Source organism: Engystomops pustulosus, chromosome 1, assembly GCF_040894005.1.
Source record: "Engystomops pustulosus chromosome 1, aEngPut4.maternal, whole genome shotgun sequence".
Classification (NCBI taxonomy): domain Eukaryota; kingdom Metazoa; phylum Chordata; class Amphibia; order Anura; family Leptodactylidae; genus Engystomops; species Engystomops pustulosus.
In genome coordinates, this window is record NC_092411.1 from 50,170,835 (window position 1) to 50,193,984 (window position 23,150).

The following is a 23,150-nucleotide window of genomic DNA, read 5'->3' on the forward strand; positions in this document are numbered from 1 at the left end:
AGAGAAGACCTGCGGGGGCGCCAAAAAGGTAAGTTTTCACTTTATTTTTTGCTTGATTCGAGTATAAGCACAATTTGAGTTTTTCAGCAGTTTTTTGTGCTGATAACTTGGCTTATACTTGAGTGTATACGGTAGTTTGTAAAAAAAAAAAAAAAATTAAAAAAAAAAAAAAAGGCTGCATGAGCTGACATCTAATAAGTGAAGTATATTAGAAAAATGTTTATGACCTACACAATATCAAAAATCATCTGAAATGACATTACTCTTTAAGCCTGCCTAGAAGTCTATGGAGAGGAGAAGGTATATCCAGGAGATGTGTGAGAGCAGGAATAAAGACAGAGAAATGGAGTTGAATAGCAAGTTATTCTATATTAATGTACACTCACCGGCCACTTTATTAGGTACACCTGTCCAACTGCTCGTTAACACTTAATTTCTAATCAGCCAATCACATGGCGGCAACTCAGTGCATTTAGGCATGTAGACATGGTCAAGACAATATTCTGCAGTTCAAACCGAACATCAGTATGGGGAAGAAAGGTGATTTGAGTGCCTTTGAACGTGGCATGGTTGTTGGTGCCAGAAGGGCTGGTCTGAGTATTTCAGAAACTGCTGATCTACTGGGATTTTCACGCACAACCATCTCTAGGGTTTACAGAGAATGGTCCGAAAAAGAAAAAACATCCAGTAAGCGGCAGTTCTGTGGGCGGAAATGCCTTGTTGATGCCAGAGGTCAGAGGAGAATGAGCAGACTGGTTCAAGCTGATAGAAAGGCAACAGTGACTCAGATCGCCACCTGTTACAACCAAGGTAGGCAGAAGAGCATCTCTGAACGCACAGTACGTCGAACTTTGAGGCAGATGGGCTACAGCAGCAGAAGACCACACCGGGTGCCACTCCTTTCAGCTAAGAACAGGAAACTGAGGCTATAATTTGCACAAGCTCATCGAAATTGGACAGTAGAAGATTGGAAAAACGTTGCCTGGTCTGATGAGTCTCGATTTCTGCTGCAACGTTCGGATGGTAGGGTCAGAATTTGGCGTCAACAACATGAAAGCATGGATTCATCCTGCCTTGTATCAACGGTTCAGGCTGGTGGCGGTGGTGTCATGGTGTGGGGAATATTTTCTTGGCGCTCTTTGGGCCCCTTGGTACAACGCCACAGCCTACCTGAGTATTGTTGCTGACCATGTCCATCCCTTTATGACCACAATGTACCCTGTAACATCTGATGGCTACTTTCAGCAGGATAATGCGCCATGTCATAAAGCTGGAATCATCTCAGACTGGTTTCTTGAACATGACAATGAGGTCACTGTACTCAAATGGCCTCCACAGTCACCAGATCTCAATCCAATAGAGCAGTGATGGCGAACCTTTTAGCGGCCGAGTGCCCAAACTGCAACCCAAAACTCCGCTTATTTATAGCGAGGTGCCAACCAAAAATTAAAGCAGTAACTTATTGCTCCCTGTTCAACAACTTTCAATCATATTGGCCTCCTGAGGACAGCAACACAATAGAAAGATGGAACATTTTCATCATGTTAGCTTCTTTCCATTTTCCCTCTGTACACAGCAGGAAGATTCTTCGAGTCCTGTCTGGTGTGCTGGGGTGATGGCCCGGGTGCCCACAAAAAGGGCTCTGAGTGCCACCTCTGGCACCCGTGCCATAGGTTCGCCACCACTGCAATAGAGCATCTTTGGGATGTGGTGGAACGGGAGATTCGCATCATGGATGTGCAGCCGACAAATCTGCGGCAACTGTGTGATGCCATCATGTCAATATGGACCAAAATCTCTGAGGAATGCTTCCAGCACCTTGTTGAATCTATGCCACGAAGAATTGAGGCAGTTCTGAAGGCAAAAGGGGGTCCAACCCGTTACTAGCATGGTGTACCTAATAAAGTGGCCAGTGAGTGTATATAATACTTTTCTATGCTATATTCATCACATTTAGGGCTCATGCACAGGGCTAGGTATTGCGGGCATTTCTCAACTATTTCTTCTACAGATAGCGCACATCCCCATTCCATGGATTCGATGACCCTAATGCCCGGGGCCACACAAGAGCCCATGCAGTATTTTATGCTTTTTTGGACATGTGCGATTCACTTGGAACAATCTGTTGCACTACCAAACTCAGCCTCTTAGCAAGTGTGGCGCTGTTTATGGAAAGTGAGGATGAGGCCTTGTTATCTAGAGTGTATGTTATGTGCCCTTCTAGATTGTGGCATAATGCTACTATGATAATGTATGCCCACTATGTACCAGTATGGGCTGGCATTCCCTCTATATACTACTGTATGTGCTGGAGAGCATGCCCAGGGCAGGGTATATGCCAATGTTATGTAATGCTGAGCTGAATGGTGGTGATGCCCTGATGCCCCCAGCATTCATGTACCTCACACCCCCTCCCTATAACACCCTGGTGCTGCGGCATTGTGCTGCCTCCCTGGGGGTCTCTGGGAGCCCCTCACCCGGGACACAGCACAAGGCGGGGGATGTGGAGGAGCTGTGGGCGGCCTCCTGCGGGCACACTCCTCCTCTTCCCTCACACATCACTCGGATACTCGGTGCTGCCTCGCCCGGCTACTGTGCGGCAGCAGGAAGTGGAGGCGCCGGGTGTGCAGGTAATGCCCGGGGAGGGCGGCTGCACGGGGAGCTGGGCACGGGCCTGGCACGGGAGGGAGAGGGCGGGCGGCTGGTGTGTGGGGTGATGCGCCCGTCCTATTGTGTGAGGCATGGAGCTGCACATTATACATTATATATATAGACACAATGCAGATCTGCCTTCTGGACGCGGCACAGATGGTGCAGCTGGAGGTTGCCCTTGGGATGTGGCTGAGGAGGGAAGGGCAGCCCTGGCATCACACATGCCCTGAGCCCGCACCATTGTCATGTGTATGGGCCACAGCATGATGCTGCAGAAACTTCTATAGGGAGGATGTCATGTATGTCTAGCAGGGGTAGATCACATAGATATATATATGTGTATATGTATGGCTGTATACAATGTATGGTACATTTCTATGGCTGGTTATTGCAGTTGTGTGATGACAGGGTGACCTTTGTAAGTTATACTTCTTCTTCTTCCCCTGGTTTTATGGCCGCCTGTCACCTGTGACTATTTACTGCCATTATCTGGTCCTCATGTCACTGCTTCCCTTCCCTTATCCTCTGATCTGGTGACAGGTTGTAGGTTTCTCTATTTATAGGACAAGTCTAATCATACATGTAGCAGGGACAATGTGCCAGGATCATTCTGCCATTCTGTTTACTTTGTACCTGGCACTTCTGTGGACACGTCATAGACTGGACAGATGTAGGTTCGTCGACATTTTATAGGATCACCGCTGTCTCCTTGTCATATCTATAAATTATTAATGATATAATGTGTACGGCCATCTTCCAGATCTTTCGGCCACTGCTCATTCGGTACATTGTGGTGCCAGAGAAATGCAAGTCTAAAAGTGACAGAAACTGGTAGATTTTACCTGCGGTGATATCATTTTTCTGTATCCCGTGCTTTTTAGAGAATATTCCTGCTTATTATTGTAGGGGGAATCTGTAAAACTTACTATGTGCGGATTTCCATGCACTAAATTAGCAATGTGGGATGGATAATCCCAAATACACATTATGGAAATATCTGCCATGGAAGGGGCTTATATACCGTATTTCTGCGGATAATGGTATGGTTGTGCTCTGCCCTCCTGGCAGTGGCATAATACACATCAGGATGAGTACTGACCATAGACTTACCACTGAGGTAAGTCCTGCAGTCAGCATGCTACATGTGCAGATGTGATGAGTATTTTGTCCGTGGAATCTGCTTCCGATAGCCAAGCCTTGACTTTCTCCCGGGGTCAGTGGTTCTCAGTGAGAGGTTTGTATGAAGACTAAGGCGGATCCAATGGACTCATTTACATTTAACATGACAGTGGGGCTCATTTACTAAGAACAGTGCAGTGTGTACTATGTGCAGTTTGCTGGTGTATAATGCAGGGGGCGCCAGATGTTTGTAAGTGCAGAAAAAGAATAGCGACGTCCCAGATTTCAATTGTAAAACCCCATTGTGGAAAATAACTAAACCTTTTCAATTTCTATTGATGAGTCAGTATATACATATATGTGGAGCCGTGCGGCTGAGCTGCAGAATAGCACAGGCATATTCAGTAGCCCTGTACAGAGATTGTCTTTTCTTACCAGTTGCCCTAGTGTATGTGCATGGAGAGAGAAGGAAACCTTGATCTTGGCAATAAAACCCTGCAATTAAGCCCAGAATATACAGTATCCTCCTACACAAAGTTTATTTGAGCACAGGATGAAAGTAGAGATTCCCTGGGGGTTGATGTTGTCACCTAGGGGGCCATCTTTGGTGATGTAGTTATGAATGATTTCTACTGTAGGAACTGATTATTGGACAGCCCATGGAAGAATCATGGACTACTTTAGGTCAATACAGACGTCCGCTTGTCATTCCTTGCAGAAGCAGGATTGCGGCAGGCACTAGTTTGCTCTACACTTGCCTGAAATCGTTTGGTGCATGAAGAGAAATGCTAAGAAAACAGTAGCTTAATGGGAATCTGTAAATTTAGTATCTCTATACTATTTTGTCAGGGCCCAAGATTAAAAAAAAAAACCCTTATACAGGCAGTCCCCGGGTTACGTACAAGATCGGTTCCATAGGTTTGTTCTCAAGTTGAATTTATATGTAAGTCAAAACTTAATATTTTATAATTGTAGTTCCAGAAAAAAAATTGTCCCAGTGACAATTGTAGATATAAAAAACAAATAGGTTCTCTCACCCAATCACCCGAGATTCGTCCTCCTTCAGTTAGTCCTTGTGGTGGTGCACGCTGTCCTTGACTTCCAAAGACAATCCAAAGTATAGGAAAAAGTAACGGACCTGCGGCACTTCCAAAACCACGCTGGTACTTGCCACGATAAAATAAATCCTTTATTTAATACTGCTGGTGCAGGGACTAGAGGCCGCCCCTCCTGCCATGCTGGATTTATCCGGTGGGTGGCTACACCGGCAGACCGTTCCATGTGGAGTCTTACAAGCCAATGTCTTTGGTGTTACATTCTTTCTCCATGGTTTCCCATCATTTTGCAGTCAGGTGGGCCTCGCCTGTGTCCCCCATTATTCACACATCTAAATCCATCTGCAGCAATATTTCTAGCAATATATGTGAAATATTGTTTAGTATAACCACAAATTCTGCCCCCCCCCCCAAAAAAAAAAACTATGGATGAACTTTATGGAAATTCCTTGTGGTGGATCCATATATAAATCTGCTATGACCTGCCTGGACACCCCTTACCTGTGAATACACGGCCTTATAGCCCCGGACACAGCAGCAGCAGCTGAGAAATCCTCTGATCTGTCAGTGACCTGGAAGATGTGGCGCACCGCGATGTGTCATTTCTAGTGAGAAAATCCTTCATCACGTTGGTGCCTTGCTATTCCTTGGAGGGAGCATATTGCGGTAATGTGTGATCCGTCAGGGCCTATGTGCAAGGTGATGCTGAAATAAAAATAAATCCGCCTTCCAATCATTTCTACTATTGCTTCTTACATAAAAATATAACACCTCCTAGCAGAAATTGCATCAGGAGGAAGAGATCTGAAACCTAAGCCGTCTAGAGTCTGCCCAAAGAGACGGCAATGCAGGCAAATTATTCCCCCATCTATCAGAGCCATCAGAGAATAGATTCATTGCATGTTGTATCAGGGGATGTGCCCCGCAGGTGTCAAAGGCTCCTTAAATGGGATTTCCTTGCTCGGAGCAGTTTTTTACCTATCATCCGGATAAGTCACTAGGATCTGTTCACCTGTTCACTAGGATTTGTTCCGTGAGGTTACGACAAGGGACCTTATACATATCACTTGTTCCAGGGAGTCTCTATGCCGGGTATGGAGCTGGAAGCAGATGGCTGTATAGCGGCTATGCTGATGTGCTGCAGTGCAGCTCCTAATGCAATACATACATCATGGGAATTGCACTGGCTATGGGTACATTCACACGCCCAGCGCGAAGACTCGCTGGAACTTATAGCCAGACTCCCGCAGTAATAGCTGGGACTGTAATAGGCACTTTAAGGGCTTTTCCTATGCTTTCTCCCCCATGGGAACCAATCAGAGCTCAGCTTTCATTTTCCCACAGCTGTTTATAATAATAATAATAATTCTTTATTTATATAGCACACACAGATTACGCAGCGCTGCACAGAGTTCGCCAAATCAGTCCCATTTCCCAATGGGGCTCACAATCTAATCAACCTACCAGTATGTTTTGGAGTGTGGGAGGAAACCAGAGGAAAAGGAGGAAACCCACACAAATTACATAGAGACCATACAAACTCTTTTCAGATGTTGACCCTGAGACTTAAACCCAGGTCCCAAGGGCTTCAAGGCTGTAATGCTAACCACTAAGCCACAATGCTGCCCATACGAAATGAAAGCTGAGCTCTGATTGGTTGCCATGGGCAACTAGAACAGTTCTGCTCTCAAACACTTCTGATATGTAGCCCACTATATATTTGATGTTATCAGATCTGTAACAACCTATTAAAAACTAAATTACTGCACCTGCTTATGAAAGCCATCCAACCACACAAAAAGTACAAGTAGGGTAAAAAGCAAATAAAAGCTCCCCTTTGTCCCTCATGGACACAGCCAGTGTTTCTGGTTTGATTCCCGGGCCAATCCATTACTGATCTTGCCTACACACGGAGGTTTTTCCCTGGATCAGTGCGTGAATGAGATACAAAATACAGATCCGGTCCTATTAATTGGGTCCATGTGCGGGCAGCACGAGTAAGCACAAGTCAGTCTGGCCCAAGTGCAACTTGTCTGGCTCCATCATCCATAAAATAGAGTTACATGGTGATCTGCAGGATCTACCGAACTGGACCTAGAAATGCAGAATGGACACGCTGAGTGCAGTTCAGTGAGTGCTGGTTACGTCTGGTAAATCCTGCAAGCACGCGGAGCCGGTGTGTGTCCCACCAAAGTGAATCAGGCCTATGAATGTGTAGAAACCTTCTATACCGAGTGCCAGAGATGACAGTAATTACAGATGAATATCCACTCGTTTTGTTCAAAGGTGTAAATTGATATTTTTCACCTGAATAAGGCAGTGTGATGGGCTTAGTGTATGTTCTCCAGTGTGCGGCTCCTGTGTACAGCACATAAGACCATGATGTATCCAGATTCTGCATCATCACTTACCTTGTGCTCCGTGCAGTCCCTGCAAAGAACTGGGACACCATGTGCTTTTTCCCAAAAGGGCCATAAAACAAAAGCTCAGGCAATAGAAAACACGAATTGCCTTCCTTACATATATTACATTAAAGTCATATATGGCCCGTTACTTCTCACTAAGTACCATCAGACAGAACTTCAGAGGGAACCTGTCAAACTTTTTTTCAATTGGAGATGCAGGCAGGTGAAAACATAGTTGGAAATGTGATTTTTTTTTTACTGCCTGCGTCTCCAGTTCTGTAGATCACAGAACCATCTGATGAGAATATCTTTAATAGGACACCAAAAGCAGGTTTCCGGGTTCTGCAGAATGGAAAATATGGGTATCTGAAGCGATACTTCCCCTGCACCCTCTAAATTAGACTCATTAAAGAAAAAAGATGACTCTACTGATTTTTACAGCGGTTTAATGGTAAAATGTCATGTAAAATGTGTTGATGGGTTCCGTTTAGGGGGAGATGACCATATCTTGTGCTCTATAGTACCTGGTACAATGCTTTTGGCTAATGGGATCAGAATTGTGGTTCTGTGACCTACAGAACCTTATATACAGGCAGGTAAAGAAGGTGGAAGTGCGAGCTCACAATATAACTCCGGTTCCCGCCTTTTTCTCCCTGTATCTCCAGTTCTGTAGATCACAGAACCACAAAGCTGACACCAAAAGCATGGTTCTAGGTACTATAAAGCCCGAGATAGCATTCTATAGGTAAAGGAGCGAGTTTTAACATAAAGGAGTGAAATCTAGAAAGGACATTTCATATCTTGAACTAGAAGCTGGTGACAGATTCTCTTTATAATAATAATAATAATCTTTATTTATATAGCGCCTTCAAATTCCGTAGCTCTTTACAAATCATAGGGGACATATACAACTATATTACATTACAAAGAACAAACAGTCATATGGAACAATAGGAGTGAGGGCCCTGCTCACAAGAGCTTACAGACTATGAGGGGGTGACACAAGAGCTTACAGTCTATGAGGGGGTGACACAAGAGCTTACAGACTATGAGGATGAGGGGGTGACACAAGAGCTTACAGACTATGAGGGGGTGACACAAGAGCTTACAGACTATGAGGATGAGGGGGTGACACAAGAGCTTACAGACTATGAGGATGAGGGGGTGACACAAGAGGTTGTATAATGGTCCAGCCATTCTTTATAAGGGAACAATATAAAGTAATTTTAATAAATAATTTACTAAACAACTATTAGTCTGAGAGTCCAGGAAAGGGCATTCCAGAGAATTGCAGCAACTCGGGAGAAGTCCTGGATACGTGCATGAGAGGTTCGAATTAAGGGAGAGATTAATCTAATGTCACTGGCAGATTGAAGAGCACGGGAAGGGCGATAGACTGAGATTAGAGAAGAGAGATAGAGAGGTGTAGCATTATTCAGAGCTTTGTGGATGAGGGTTATTATTTTAAAGTGAATACGGAAGGAGACGGGCAGCCAGTGCAGTGATTGGCCCAAACTGGAGTCATCCGTGTAGCGTTTGGCCTGACAGACGAGCCTGGCTGCTGCATTAAGAATAGATTGAAGAGGAGAGAGTTTAGTCAGTGGAAGACCAATTAGTAGGGAGTTACAGTAGTCTAGTCGAGAGTGAATAAGTGCAACAATTAGCATTTTAGAAGTTTCAAATGTCAGAAACGGCCGGATTCTGGAGATGTTTCTGAGATGCATACGGCAAGAGTGAGCAAGAGATTTAATATATGGTGAAAAAGAGAGTTCAAAGTCCAGCACAACCCCAAGACAGCGGGCCTGCTGCCTCGGTGCTATAGTGATCCCACAGACCGAGATGGAGAGGTCGGGGTTGGGTTGGTTAGTAGATGGTGGAAAGACAAGAAGTTCAGTCTTAGAAACATTAAGTTTGAAGAAGAGAGAGGACATGATGTTAGAGACAGCAGAGAGACAGTCACTAGTGTTCTGGATTAAGGCAGGGGTGATGTTACGTGCAGAAGTATATAGCTGGGTGTCACCAGCATAGAGATGATACTGGAAACCAAATCTGCTGATGGTTTGTCCAATGGGGGCAGTATAGAGGGAGAAGAGAAGAGGACCTAGGACTGAGCCCTGAGGGACCCCGACACTAAGGGGAAGATGAGAAGAGAAAGATCCAGAAAAGGAGACACTGAAAGTGCGGTCAGAGATAGGAAGAAAACCAAGAGAGTGCAGTGTCCTTTAGGCCAATGGAGTGAAGCATCCTAAGGAGGAGCTGGTGGTCCACAGTATCGAACGATGCCGATAGATCCAGGAGAATGAGGAGAGAATAGTCACCTTTGGATTTAGCAGTGAGGAGATCATTGGAGAATTTATAAAGAGCAGTTTCAGTGGAATACATAGAGCGGAAACCAGATTGTAGGGGGTCAAGGAGGGAGTTCGCTGAGAGATTGCGGGTTAGTCGAGAATAGACCAAGCGTTCCAGGAGTTTGGAGATGAAAGGGAGGTTAGAGACTGCTCTGTAGTTAGTAGCATTGGATGGGTCCAGTGAAGGTTTCTTTAGTAAAGGGGTAATAACAGCATGCTTGAAAGAAGAGGGGGCGACCCCAGAAGAGAGAGAGAGGTTGAAGATTTTAGTTATGTGAGAAGTGACTGCTGGGGAGAGAGACTGTACCAGATGAGAGGGGATGGGGTCACTGATGCAGGTAGTGGGGCGAGCAGAGGAAAGGAGCCTGGACACTTCTTCCTCTGTGACTGGCTCAAAGGAAGAGAGTGAACAAGATAAGGTACCAGAGGGAAGGGGATTGAAGGGGTGAGTGGATTGAGCAATTATTTCGTGGCGGATACAATCGATTTTATCCTTAAAGGAAACCTACCACTTGTAGTGGCAGGTTTCTGATGGAAATACCGGGCACCAGCTCAGGGTGAGCTGGTGCCGGAGCTTATTTTTGTTAGCGTTTTAAATCGCGGTTTAAAACACTTTTTAAACTTTATAGCCGGCGCAGGCAGGTACGCGCTCGGCGCTTACCGTGCACGCGGCTCTCATTCACTTCCTATGTAGCCGCGCGCATGGTAAGCGCCGAGCGCGTACCTGCCTGCGCCGGCTATAAAGTTTAAAAAGTGTTTTAAACCGCCCTGAGCTGGTGCCCGGTATTTCCATCAGAAACCTGCCACTACAAGTGGTAGGTTTCCTTTAAAGTAGGCCGCCAGATCTTCAGCCCCAAGGTCTGTGACAGGTGGCTGCACCTTTGGTGTTAGTAACGAGTGAAGGGTATCAAAGACCCTTTTGGGGTTGTTAGAGAGAGAGGATATGAGATTAGTAAAATAGACCTGTTTAGCAAGGTGAAGGGCAGAGTTATAAGTTTTTGGCATAAATTTGAAGTGTAGAAAGTCTGCAGATGTGCACGATTTTCTCCACAGACTCCACAGAATCCTGGAGCACTGCCGAAGGAAACGAGTTTGTTCAGTGTGCCAAGGTTGGCTGCGTGTGTGTTGAAAATTTCAGATAGTGAGTGGTGCCATCTCATCTGGCGCTCTTCTGACAGTGTGATTATAGTGGTTAGTAGCCAGGTTTGGACAGGTGAAAGAGGAGATGGGGGACAGTGCAGACTGTAAGTTTTCTGTGAGTTGGTGAGTATCTATTGCACGTGGGTTCCGATATGAGTGATGGGTGGAAGGCTTCTGAGAAGGTGAAGGATTATTGAAAGTAAAAGAAAGGAGATTATGGTCTGAAAGTGGAAAGGAGGAATTGGTAAAATTCTCTTTAGGCTACGCTCAGTTTTTCAGGTGCAGTTTTTGATGTCCAAACCAGGAGTGGAGTGAAAAAAGAGGAGGAGCAGCTCCTCTCAATGATATGTTCTCACCCATTATGATCCACACCTGCTTTTGGCTTCAAAAACTTCATCTGAAAAACTGAACGTGTGAACGCACCCTTAGGCCGGCGCCACACAGGGCGCTTTGTCTGCGCTTGCAAACGCAAACGCAGACAAAGTCGCGCCCACCGGGGCGGGCCTCGGCCCGATCGCATCGGCGTTTCTATGGAAACGCCTGTGATCGGGAACGAGCCGCCGGTGTTTTGCGTTAATTTAACGCGAAACACCGGCGGCTCGTTCCCGATCGCAGGCGTTTCCATAGAAACGCCGATGCGATCGGGCCGAGGCCCGCCCCGGTGGGCGCGACTTTGTCTGCGTTTGCAAGCGCAGACAAAGCGCCCTGTGTGGCGCCGGCCTTAGGGAATGTTAGCTCAATGTCTGATCAGGGCCGGAGCCTCTCATTTAAAAAACGCAATCAAAGCGCTCGGTGTGAATGCGGCTTAATGGGATTATTCACTCCGTGCCAATAAGTGCAGGAAACAAAAGCTTTGAAACTGTGCATGGAGCTTGGTGTATAACTCCGCTGTGGAGTCCATGGGGGAGACTTATCCTACACTTGTGTGTCGGTGTATGATAGAAGCTCCACCAGCACCACCAGATATATCAAGAGTCTTAGGCCTCCGGCTGGTGGCTGCTCAGGTAGTTTTGAGCAAAATCCATGCGACCGTCCAAGGGTAATTTTTTGCAGGGTCTAGGTAATGGGCATGTGTGGCAATTATTTTGTGGCCCTTGACAGATCAAACTAGTTTTGGTGGCACAAGGTAGTTGGTTGTAGTATTGTGGTTGCCAGTCTATAACCTATGTAATGCCAGTGATAACTTGGGTGCATACCGTAGGAAGAAACCAAAAGGATTTGTTTGGGAAAAGTTGTGCAGTTCCATAACAAAATGAAGTCTTTTATCTAATGTTGTGATTTATTTTCCTTTTCTCGAGGGCTGGTTGTGTGGACTGCGTTCTCATGTGTATATGTATGTAGTGATCACAGAGTTGGCATGTTGCAGCCATAGAAACAGCGCCCACGACTCCCACTTCCACATCATTCAGCACTTCTACCTCCTGAGCGGTCTCTGTGCTGCGCCACTATTGTCACTTCTGTAAATGGACCGTCTTCTGATTTTGGAAGAATAAAATTGCATGTATTTGTACAGATGTGATACTGCCCTACCTGATTATAATTATTATATTACTGTATGAAATGTGTGGTGGCAGGATCCTGCATTTCTCTATGGAGGTATGCGCACAATCACTCAGGAGCTAGGGTTACCATTTGGAGGTTCCTAGGCTTAGACCACACATGTGTCAAACACTTGGCCACTTCACTTTCTGTGGTCCAGGAGATCTGAAGCATGTAGGAACCTGATTCAGCACCACAACAGCCATGGCTGGAGCTTCAATGGAGCTCCCACTCCAGGTCCTTCAGGAGTCTAAGCACATAACGCTGACATGCTGTCCTTACCTAATGTTACAGCCAATGGTGGGGGAGGTAGGTAGGTAGGTTGGTTGTAAGGTGTTAGGGAAAAGGAGAATTTAGAATAGTTGAGAGGAGAACATTTGTTTGATCTTACAAGTGCAATCTGCCTTTTCACATTGTATCCTATGTGAACTTTGCTGTAGTCGCGTTTGGCACCCCTGGCTTATACCCTTACTTGTCCTCCATGCAAAGGATCAGCATCTTAAATAATAATAATAATCTTTATTATATTATACTCACAAGAGCTTACAGTCTATGAGGATGAGGGGGTGACACAAGAGCTTACAGTCTATGAGGATGAGGGTCGACACAAGAGCTTACAGTCTATGAGGATGAGGAGGTGACACAAGAGCTTACAGTCTATGAGGATGACAGGGGTGACACGAGCTTACAGTCTATGAGGATGAGGGGGTGACACAAGAGCTTACAGTCTATGAGGATGAGGAGGTGACACAAGAGCTTACAGTCTATGAGGATGACAGGGGTGACACAAGAGCTTACAGTCTATGAGGATGAGGAGGTGACACAAGAGCTTACAGTCTATGAGGATGAGGGGGTGACACAAGAGCTTACAGTCTATGAGGATGAGGGGGTGACACAAGAGCTTACAGTCTATGAGGATGAGGGGGTGACACGAGCTTACAGTCTATGAGGATAAGGGGGTGACACAAGAGCTCACAGTCTATGAGGATGAGGGGGTGACACAAGAGCTTACAGTCTATGAGGATGAGGGGGTGACACAAGAGCTTACAGTCTATGAGGATGAGGGGTGACACGAGCTTACAGTCTATGAAGATGAGGGGGTGACACGAGCTTACAGTCTATGAGGATGAGGGGGTGACACAAGAGCTTACAGTCTATGAGGATGAGGGGTGACACGAGCTTACAGTCTATGAGGATGAGGGGGTGACACAAGAGCTTACAGTCTATGAGGATGAGGGGGTGACACAAGAGCTTACAGTCTATGAGGATGAGGGGGTGACATAAGAGCTTACAGTCTATGAGGATGAGGGGGTGACACAAGAGCTTACAGTCTATGAGGATGAAGGGGTGACACAAGAGCTTACAGTCTATGAGGATGAGGGGGTGACACAAGAGCTTACAGTCTATGAGGATGAGGGGGTGACATAAGAGCTTACAGTCTATGAGGATGAGGGGTGACACAAGAGCGTACAGTCTATGAGGATGAGGGGGACACAAGAGCTTACAGTCTATGAGGATGAGGGGGTGACACAAGAGCTTACAGTCTATGAGGATGAGGGGGGTGACATAAGAGCTTACAGTCTATGAGGATGAGGAGGTGACACAAGAGCTTACAGTCTATGAGGATGAGGAGGTGACACAAGAGCTTACAGTCTATGAGGATGAGGGGGTGACACAGGAGCTTACAGTCTACGAGGATGAGGGGGTGACACAAGAGCTTACAGTCTATGAGGATGAAGGGGTGACACAAGAGCTTACAGTCTATGAGGATGAGGGGGGTGACATAAGAGCTTACAGTCTATGAGGATGAGGAGGTGACACAAGAGCTTACAGTCTGAGGATGAGGGGGTGACACAAGAGCTTACAGTCTATGAGGATGACAGGGGTGACACAAGAGCTTACAGTCTTTGAGGATGAGGGGGTGACACAAGAGCTTACAGTCTATGAGGATGATTGAGTGACACAAGAGCTTACAGTCTATGAGGATGAGGGGGTGACACAAGAGCTTACAGTCTATGAGGATGAGGGGGTGACACAAGAGCTTACAGTCTATGAGGATGAAGGGGTGACACAAGAGCTTACAGTCTATGAGGATGAGGGGGTGACATAAGAGCTTATAGTCTATGAGGATGAGGGGGGTGACATAAGAGCTTACAGTCTATGAGGATGAGGGGGTGACATAAGAGCTTACAGTCTATCTTAAGTTCTGTTATTATCTGTGCTTTCTCATATTTTATCTGAATCACTTGATAGACACCATCAGTCTCCCTTTCACAAAAATGGGGACTTTAAGGTTTCTGTCTTGGTGAACTGGCGTTACAATAAGTCAGACCTGTAGATATCATTCATTGATAGAATAATCAATATTTAATAAGATTTAAAGGAGTTGTCTCATCAAGACATTCTGAATACGGCTACCAATATTTAGGGGATAACTACTTGTCCACCACTGGATGCATTTGAGGCCACAGGGCGCCTTCCCACGTGCCATTTTTGTTGCGTTTTTAAATGCATCCAAAACGAAAGTGGGGGCCAAACCCCCTCCAACTTTCGTTTTGGATGCGTGGGAAGGCGCCCACGCAGGAGTTTTTAAAAACACTTAAATACTTTGTCTCCGGTTGACTAATTTTTGAAGGTCCGCAAACCAATAAACCACATGTAGAAAGCCGGACAAAGCTGAAGAAATGATAGTAATTGCAAAGAATATGTCATCACTTCACATGAATAGTTTGAATAAACTATGTCTTTTTTCTGTGTTTTTAGGATCCATTGGAACCTCCAAAATGGAAGTGGACATTAAAGGAGATAAGAGGACTAGCATTTCTTCTAGCACAGTAGAGCGTAATTCTCCATTAAAAGTGGAAGCGGAGAAGCCTCGCTGCTCTAGTACACCATGCTCCCCAATCCGTAGGACTGTGTCAGGTTATCAGATTCTCCACATGGATTCCAATTATTTAGTTGGGTTTACCACAGGAGAGGAGCTCCTTAAGCTCGCACACAAGTGTACAGCAACAGAAGAGAGTTCCGCAGAGGCCATACCATCGTTACGCTCCAAGCAGCTGGATTCCGGACTGTCCCGGTCCTCCCGAATATACAAAGCGAAAGGGCGTCACTATCAGCCATACGAAATCCCTGCCATAAATGGAAGGAGACGAAGGCGAATGCCGAGCTCAGGGGATAAGTGCAATAAAGTTATTCCATACGAGTCTTACAAGGCTGTGCACGGCCCTTTACCACTTTGTCTTCTTAAGGGTAAGAGGATACATTCAAAGTCCTTGGACTACCTCAACCTAGATAAGATGAACATCAAGGAATCGGCAGACACAGAAGTGTTGCAGTACCAACTCCAGCATCTCACGCTGAGGGGCGATCGTGTATTTGCAAGAAATAATACTTGAAGAGAAGAAGTTCTGATTTATTTAGCACCTTCCTTGTGGCACACGTGAAAACCACTTACAGAACCATCAGCGCGACGCAATGTAGTGGATGTGTTGTATAGGTAGCATCTGCAAATAGGTTCTCAACTTCTACCATATGACACGGAGCATCTTGCTGAAGCCACTTGGTTTCCCAGTTCGTTGAGGTGCATCGGTTTTCTAAAGCCATTTCTTTCTTCAAGGAACGAGACTTTTTGCGTGTGGGATTACGATGGATTAGGATTAGATAGCGGAATAATTTAATGAAATGCTGAATTTGTGACGTTTGTATTGGAATCGAGAAAAAGGATTTGACTGATTTTTACACTAAAAATTTCTTGTGGTTGAAAACGTTTAGATTAATCCATGACTGAAGTTACATGTACGTGTATAAGTTATGATTTAGATACCAGTTTTGTTGTTTACTTGCTGAATGTTTTAAGATTAATATATACCGTAGTAGTTTTAATATATGGGTGATTATTTAGTCATTCCCTTTCCCTGCCATCCATTCCTCGGAGGATGAAATCTGACGCTTGGATTGCTTCTCTTAGAAGACCCACGGGCAATTTCCATGTTTTTCATGAATTCTGAATCTACTTTCCTTTTCCGTTTACTTTGTAGGATTGAGCAATATACTGTGTATGTATGTATACACATATATTTTAATGATAAACTTGACAGTGCTTTGGAATACTACTGAGATATGTGCTGGCTGCTATGATAGAAATATCCGTACAGATGGATATGTGAGATAAACAACGTGGTGTGTAATGTCACACATGCACCATATTGTCTATGCCCACTTGAAGCGTATGAGATTGTCACACTGATGAACAGACCGAGAACATCTAGTCCTATATCTTTTGCTTTATTGAAAAAAATAAATAAATAAAAAAAAATTGTGTTCTGTAGCACCTACCTATGTAAATGTGTCCATTTTCCAGTCTGTAGTTTTACATCATTCACACAGTATAAGGTTTTTACTACTAAGGCCCCTTCCACACTAGCGTTTTTCACGCGCGAGTTCTGCGCGTGCTTTTGACGCACAGAACTTGCATTGCACTCTGCCCCATTGTTTCCAATGGGCCTTTCCTCATTTGCGTTGTTTTTCGCGCGCGTGCTTGCGTTTGTTTTGACGCGCATCAAAATCTCAGCATGCTCTACTTTTGCGTTTCACGCGCGTTTTTCCCGCCCCATTCAAGTCTATGGAGACGCATCAAAAATGCATTGCACTCGCAAGCAATGCAAGTGCAATGCGTTTTAAACGGATGGGTTGCTAGGTGACATGAATAATTCCCCTGCTCGAGATCGAGCATTTAATTAAAAAAACACAGTGAAGAACAGTGAAGAATAGAATAAAAACAGTGAACACAGGATCATTTAAGTGAAAAACACAGTGAAGAACACAGTGAAGAATAGATTACAGATGTTCGGCACATCTGCTTACTTGTCGGGAGATACGCGCGGAACGGTGCGAACAAAATAGCATGTGAAGAACAATATATATGTGTGAAGAAGACATTGCAGATGTATGTAAATGATCCTGTGTTCACTGTTTTTATTCTATTCTTCACTGTTCTTCACATCTGCTAACTTGTCGGGAGGTAATTTACGCGCGCGGAACAGTGAAGAAAAGATTGTAGATGTTTGCATACATCTGCTAACTTATCAGAAGACATTCTTTTTCAATTAAATAAAACATTTTATTTCCGAACCATGGTCCCTTTGAAAAAGTCCCATTGACTTAAAAAACGTGCGTGAAAAACGCACCGAAAACGCAAAAAAATGCGAACAACACGCGCGTGAAAAACGCAAAAACGCTAATGACTCCAAGGAAAAATGGAACAAAAACGTCAGTTTTTCACGCATTGCACCCTGACGTGAAATGCAACGCTAGTGTGGAAGGGGCCTAACATGTAACCAACTGGTTCTCGGCGCCAAAAACTACACCAGGTATTTCTCCTAGCACCATGCTTTGCTATCCAGCTATACTGTGGCTCTGCTGAATGTACAGTACTAGCGTGTGAGTACAACAAGCATAAGCTCATCTATTTCACCATAGATGTTAATACAAAGTTTACTTTGGTTAAAAATGTGACCAAAACCAAAAAGTTTTTTCTTTTTGGAGCCTTTTATGGATCACATCCTTTCTAAAGTGTTACCCTGCATGGATTATGTTGAATTACTCAATTCCTCCCCAACAACAGACTATAGTAGTTAAAGGGGGTAGTTTGTCATCTTACACCAAGGAGCTAATGTACGCTAATAGATTTAGATGCCTAAAAATTTAACGTATCATATTTCACAGAAATCATTTTAAATCAAAGGAGATCTTTACTCATTTACTGAAAAATATTTTTGGGGGGCTAACAATATTGATAATCTAACCTAAGGATATCAATTTGGTGGGGATCCAAGACCTAACACCCACAAATCTACTGTTCTCTGGATATGATAAGGAAAAAAGTGCAAAGCAGACATCCATGGGCGAACTTGGGATATGAATAGTTTATTAATATTTAAAGAGAACCTGTCACCACATTTTGCATAAACAGCTAGTGACAGGTTCCTATAAAGTCCTAATAACTTACTGACACTCTTCTTTTAGCTAAAATTTCACTTTAATTCAACTTTATGTTATATTACATAGCATCAGAGGGGAGTGTCCGGCTCGGCGGTCCCTCAGATGTACACCTCCCCATGTCCCATGCCTCTTCTCAGCATGTCATGTGACCAGGGTACTGTCATCACAGGTCTTTTAGCTACTTAACATTAGAAAACTGTACACTATGCACATATCTGATCACATTCTCCTCCATGGACCTCTACTCCTCCCCATCCTCCATGGAGACTGCTGTGATTTCATGTGATCAGATACATACATGAGTTAGATGTTGCAGATGAAACAGGATCTTAGATGATGTCTCCCTGGTCACATGACTTTATGAGCTCTCTCTCAATGTTCCATACAACAGAATATCATAGCACTGAGACCTGTCAATCAGGAACAAGGAGGCAGGACAATGCAGGTAAATTTTAATATGAATGACTCAATTAGTGCCATTGACTCTTAGCAGTTGTTTTAGATATAAGTTTACAAACTGATTTTTGTAACATTGCAGCCATGGAAAGGGACAATTTAGGGATAAATAAGGGCAATTCTTTTTAAGCATTGTTTTTATTATGATGACAGGTTCTCTTTAAATCTTGTAGGGGTTCAGCTCAAACGTGGGGGTCGGCAATGACAAAGCTCTCATGGACAGCAGGATTCAAGTTCTAACTGTGCATTTATTCCAGAAAACACCAGTATCAAACAAAATCCTTGCCTGTCCGGCTCTAACTAAACACTTGGTGGCCCTCACTAGCCACTGGAGGGCTTCTCCCTGCCAGCATGAAACATACGTTCAGTAACCCTGTGTCACTCACGTGTGGCTCTCACACAGTCCAGCTTCTGTGTCTCCAGGTAGAGGGCGGCTGACTGCTCCACACCCTTCTTTAAGGGATTGCACACCTGGTGCATTGTTAGACCCATTAGAATGTGGAAGCTTTGGTCTGGAGCAGTGATCACACTTCTGTCTCCACTCCAGCAATTAGAGTCCTGACCAGGTCTTCCCAGAGACCAACACATGGAAAACAGCTTCCAGTGTGACCCAATTCACATTCTGGTCGCTGCAATACACATAAACACCGATTTTTCTCTCCAATTCAATAGTGACCTTGTCACAATCTTTAAATTTATGCCAATTCAAGAACTTATTGTTACTTTTCTGTAGTAGTCCATCTTGACCTATAAGCGCTGTCAGATATCGGTATTAAGCCATTCAGCCATAAATAAAACCCCGGGGAAAAAAAAAGTACCTCCATCAGGTTTACATGTGATGAAAGAGCCAGGTCCTTGTGGACACCTCACGCTTGGCCACAAGTGTTAGTGGTCATGGGACCAGTCTCAGCGGTCACAGAAGAGAGAAAGCTAATGCCACGTGTAAGTGCTGCAGCCACTGGTCACATGATGCAAACCACTCTTAGCATCTTGTTTTTTTTCTGTCGCCACTACTCACCACATGATAGATCACTCTTATAAAATAGCTGACATATTGGCCGGATGTCCAATTTTTTAGCCCCAGACTTTTGTCATAATCTTCACATTCCCACTCTCGGATCTTGACTGACCTTTGCAGATCACTGTTGGCAGTTTTCTCCTTTTATATTTTAATATCCCAATCCAAGGTTACATATGGCTCAGTCCTGAGCTGTGATTGCCATCTTTTGTGCATTCATTATCATACATTTAAGATGCTCCTGCATTTATATGTAGTCAGTATCACATTAATGTAAGCATTTATATTCATACCAACACTTGGGGGAGACATTGACGTAAACCTGTATTTGTACATGCAGTCCTGCCTGTAGGCAGCGGCAGGGGTTGTTGAGCAGTTTAGATCTATAGTTTTGCGGAAAAATATTTGTTATTTATTGATCTGTGTTCCCTGACATCGAGTCCAGTGTACCATTTGTGTACAAGGGTGAATAGAGGAAAAGTTTTTTCAAGTACATGGTAATCTTTGGATAACTATCTATGAACTATGATGATCTGATTCATGTGGACACTGCGCTGGAAAATCAGCATTATACGTCTTCATTTTCATTTGTGGATGTATATAAAATAATAGAGCCTGACTACAATATTTCCTGTAGTCAGTGTTTACAGATTCCTCAGCACAGTAAACAATTCTCCCTAGTAGGAAGATAAAAGCCTCAGAAGACATTACATCCTAGTGTTGTGTGGAAGAAAAAAATACCTACTAATAGTGGAATTTGTGTAGCATGTGATATAATCTCTTCTGAGACAATACAGGCGGTCCCCTACTTACCCGACTTACAGCAACCCCTAGTTACAAACAGATCTCTGGATGTTGGTAATTTACTGTACTTTAGTCCTAGGCTACAATAATCAGCTGTAACAGTTATCACAGGTGTCTGCAATGAAGCTTTATTGTTGATCCTGGTTCTTATGACAACCCAACATTTTTAAATTCAATTGTCACAGAGACCAACAAAAATTTGGCTGGGGATAAAATATACAGTTCTGACTTACATACAAATTAAACTTAAGAGCAAACCTAAAGAACCGTGTACGTAATCCGGGGACTGCCTGTATATAACCTTTATCATAGAGTTACCAGACCTCAGTAGAGGGAGGACCGTGTTGGCCAACAGGCATTGTTTAGAAAGAGCAATCCTAAACAGCTACAATTTAAGACCGCATGGAAGACAAAACTATTCATGCATATTTTAAAGGTCAATATATCCAATAAGTAATAAAAAATAACAAAATATAACTATATAACAGTTTATGTAGTTATGGGGTGACTCCTTGAATCATATATCGCTATGATGCTCACAGTCCAGTCCACTGTAGTTGGTCTCTAAAATGTGACCAGCGAGAAGAAGGTCGTGTGCTTCTAGCCTGATCTCCATAACCTAACAATAAATGATGTTTCATGGACAATCCCCTTTTAATCCTAAGCTTGCATCTACATTAGGTAAAACCTTTCTCATCAATGGAAAAGTTGAAGACCTCATAAAGAGTCTAAGTTAAGTTATGAACCTGAGGAGGAGACACTGATGGTGTACAGCTGAATGATATCTTCTATACTGTATACAGGATAGGATAGCAGTTTGATTGTTGGAAGACCAACCAAAACCACCACTCACATGAGAATGGCGTGACTTTACCCCTAATTGATGGAGCATCAGATCTTGACCTGCCAGACAATTTATTGTGTACAAAAGATAGACTATGGTGATAGACCAAAGGTTATGGTGAGAGGCAATAAAAAATGGCCGGGTGCCGGCTGTTCACTTGAACAGGCGACTGCTCTAAATGCAATCCATGACCATATTTATTACAGACCTTGAGTGATATCTATTAAATTGTAGAGCAGAGTAGAGGACTCTACTTTATATGAGGATCCATGAGAAACAGGTGCCAAAAAGATCCACATTTTTTGTGAAAAACATTTTTAAAAAAGTCAGGAGAAAATCGGCAAAGAAGTAGGAATCCAAAAATAAATTGAATGGAACATCGGAATGTACGCTTGACCTTCAGCTCAAATATTTAGGGGAAATTGGACCCTGTTGTCATAATTGATTGATGTCCAAGCAGTCAGACCCCATCAATCATGCACTGTTTATGGGATATACCTGCTTAACATGAGGCACATCCTATAACAGTGATGGGCAACCTTTTGAGCTTGGTGTGTCAAAATTCGTCAAAAAACCGAGCATAACTCGGGTGGTGTGTCACCTTGAGAAAAAAACCCCTAATTTTGTGATATTTAGAGTTTAAATAACAAATACGTATAGTTATTTAACTTACCTGCTTAGTGACTTCTGTGTTAATTGGTCAGTTGGTTTCTTTTGTTGGTCATGCTGTTATTTAACTTGTGTGGGGTGCCATGAACTAAGGTAAGTGAGGGGGAGGGGGAATTCTTCCAGTGATGGCGAACCTGTGGCAGTCCAGCAACAGCTAGTTTTAAGGACATTTGTGTCCTGAGAAGTGCCCCCCAAAGAGTGTACATCACAGCCCAGCTCGGCAGAGCTCAACTCAATAAATTAACTTACCTAACTGGCATAGGCTCCAACGACACCACGAGCCTCCGTTACTCCTCTTCAGGACGCTTCAGCTCCTGTGTAGATGTTCCCACGCAGGCACAGCATAGGTTGCGTCTTTGCGAGCTGGGGCTGCTCTGTCTCCACGCTCCACTCTGGCGTCATTGGGCGGCATCCGCAGAGCAGGACAGGAGGACAGGAGCAGCAGCTGCGATCTCTCTGACTGAGATGTAGCCGCTCGCTGCAGACCACATCGCCAACCGACCGCCCGACCGGCCGCAGACAACAGACAACTGCACTACAGCAATTTTTCTCCAGCAGCCGTGTGTCACTGAAAATGGCTACGTGTGTCAGTGCTGACACGCGTGTCATAGGTTGGCCATCACTGTCCTATAATATAAAGCAAGGTCACTTACATGCTGCTCCTGGCCCCCTCCTTCTGTATATGTTCATATCAACCCTTTTCATTGTACAGTTTTACTAGAAATTAACATTTAAAAGTACGCTAATGAGCCTGAGGGTCTCTGGGGGGCGTCTGGCTGGCTGCTCCTTAGGCTCATTAGTGTATTTTTTTTTCTTTCAGAAAAAACAGACAATAAATAGGAATTATACAAACAGCATCAGAACAAGGGGGCAAGAGCAGCCTGTAAGCGACACTGCGTTACATTACGGGAATGTTTGTGTAGATTTCTTTTACTTTGTACACTTCTGTTTTGATATTATTCCACTTCCCACACCGCACACCCCTACTGAAGTGAAGTGATGAAGCTAAAAATGTGGCACATAACCTAAAAGGAAACTTACCATTTGATTTGATGCATTATGAAGCAAACATACCTTGAGACTGTTGTAGCTACACTG

General features: G+C 44.1%; 1 protein-coding gene across 1 annotated transcript; it reads left to right on the top strand.

The window, feature by feature from the left end:
* The first annotated feature begins 2,476 nt into the window (after nt 1–2,476).
* On the top strand, nt 2,477–16,586 carry MACIR (macrophage immunometabolism regulator). The gene is made up of 2 exons (XM_072140305.1): nt 2,477–2,630; nt 15,022–16,586. Exon 2 carries the CDS (start codon nt 15,042–15,044, stop codon nt 15,654–15,656), a length of 615 nt encoding a protein of 204 aa, XP_071996406.1. The 5' UTR covers nt 2,477–2,630; nt 15,022–15,041; the 3' UTR covers nt 15,657–16,586.
* Nucleotides 16,587–23,150: the final 6,564 nt, after the last annotated feature.

Excerpts from the sequence above, each read along its gene's own strand:
- MACIR (XM_072140305.1), top strand. The coding sequence starts at position 15,042 with ATGGAAGTGGACATTAAAGGAGATAAGAGGACTAGCATTTCTTCTAGC.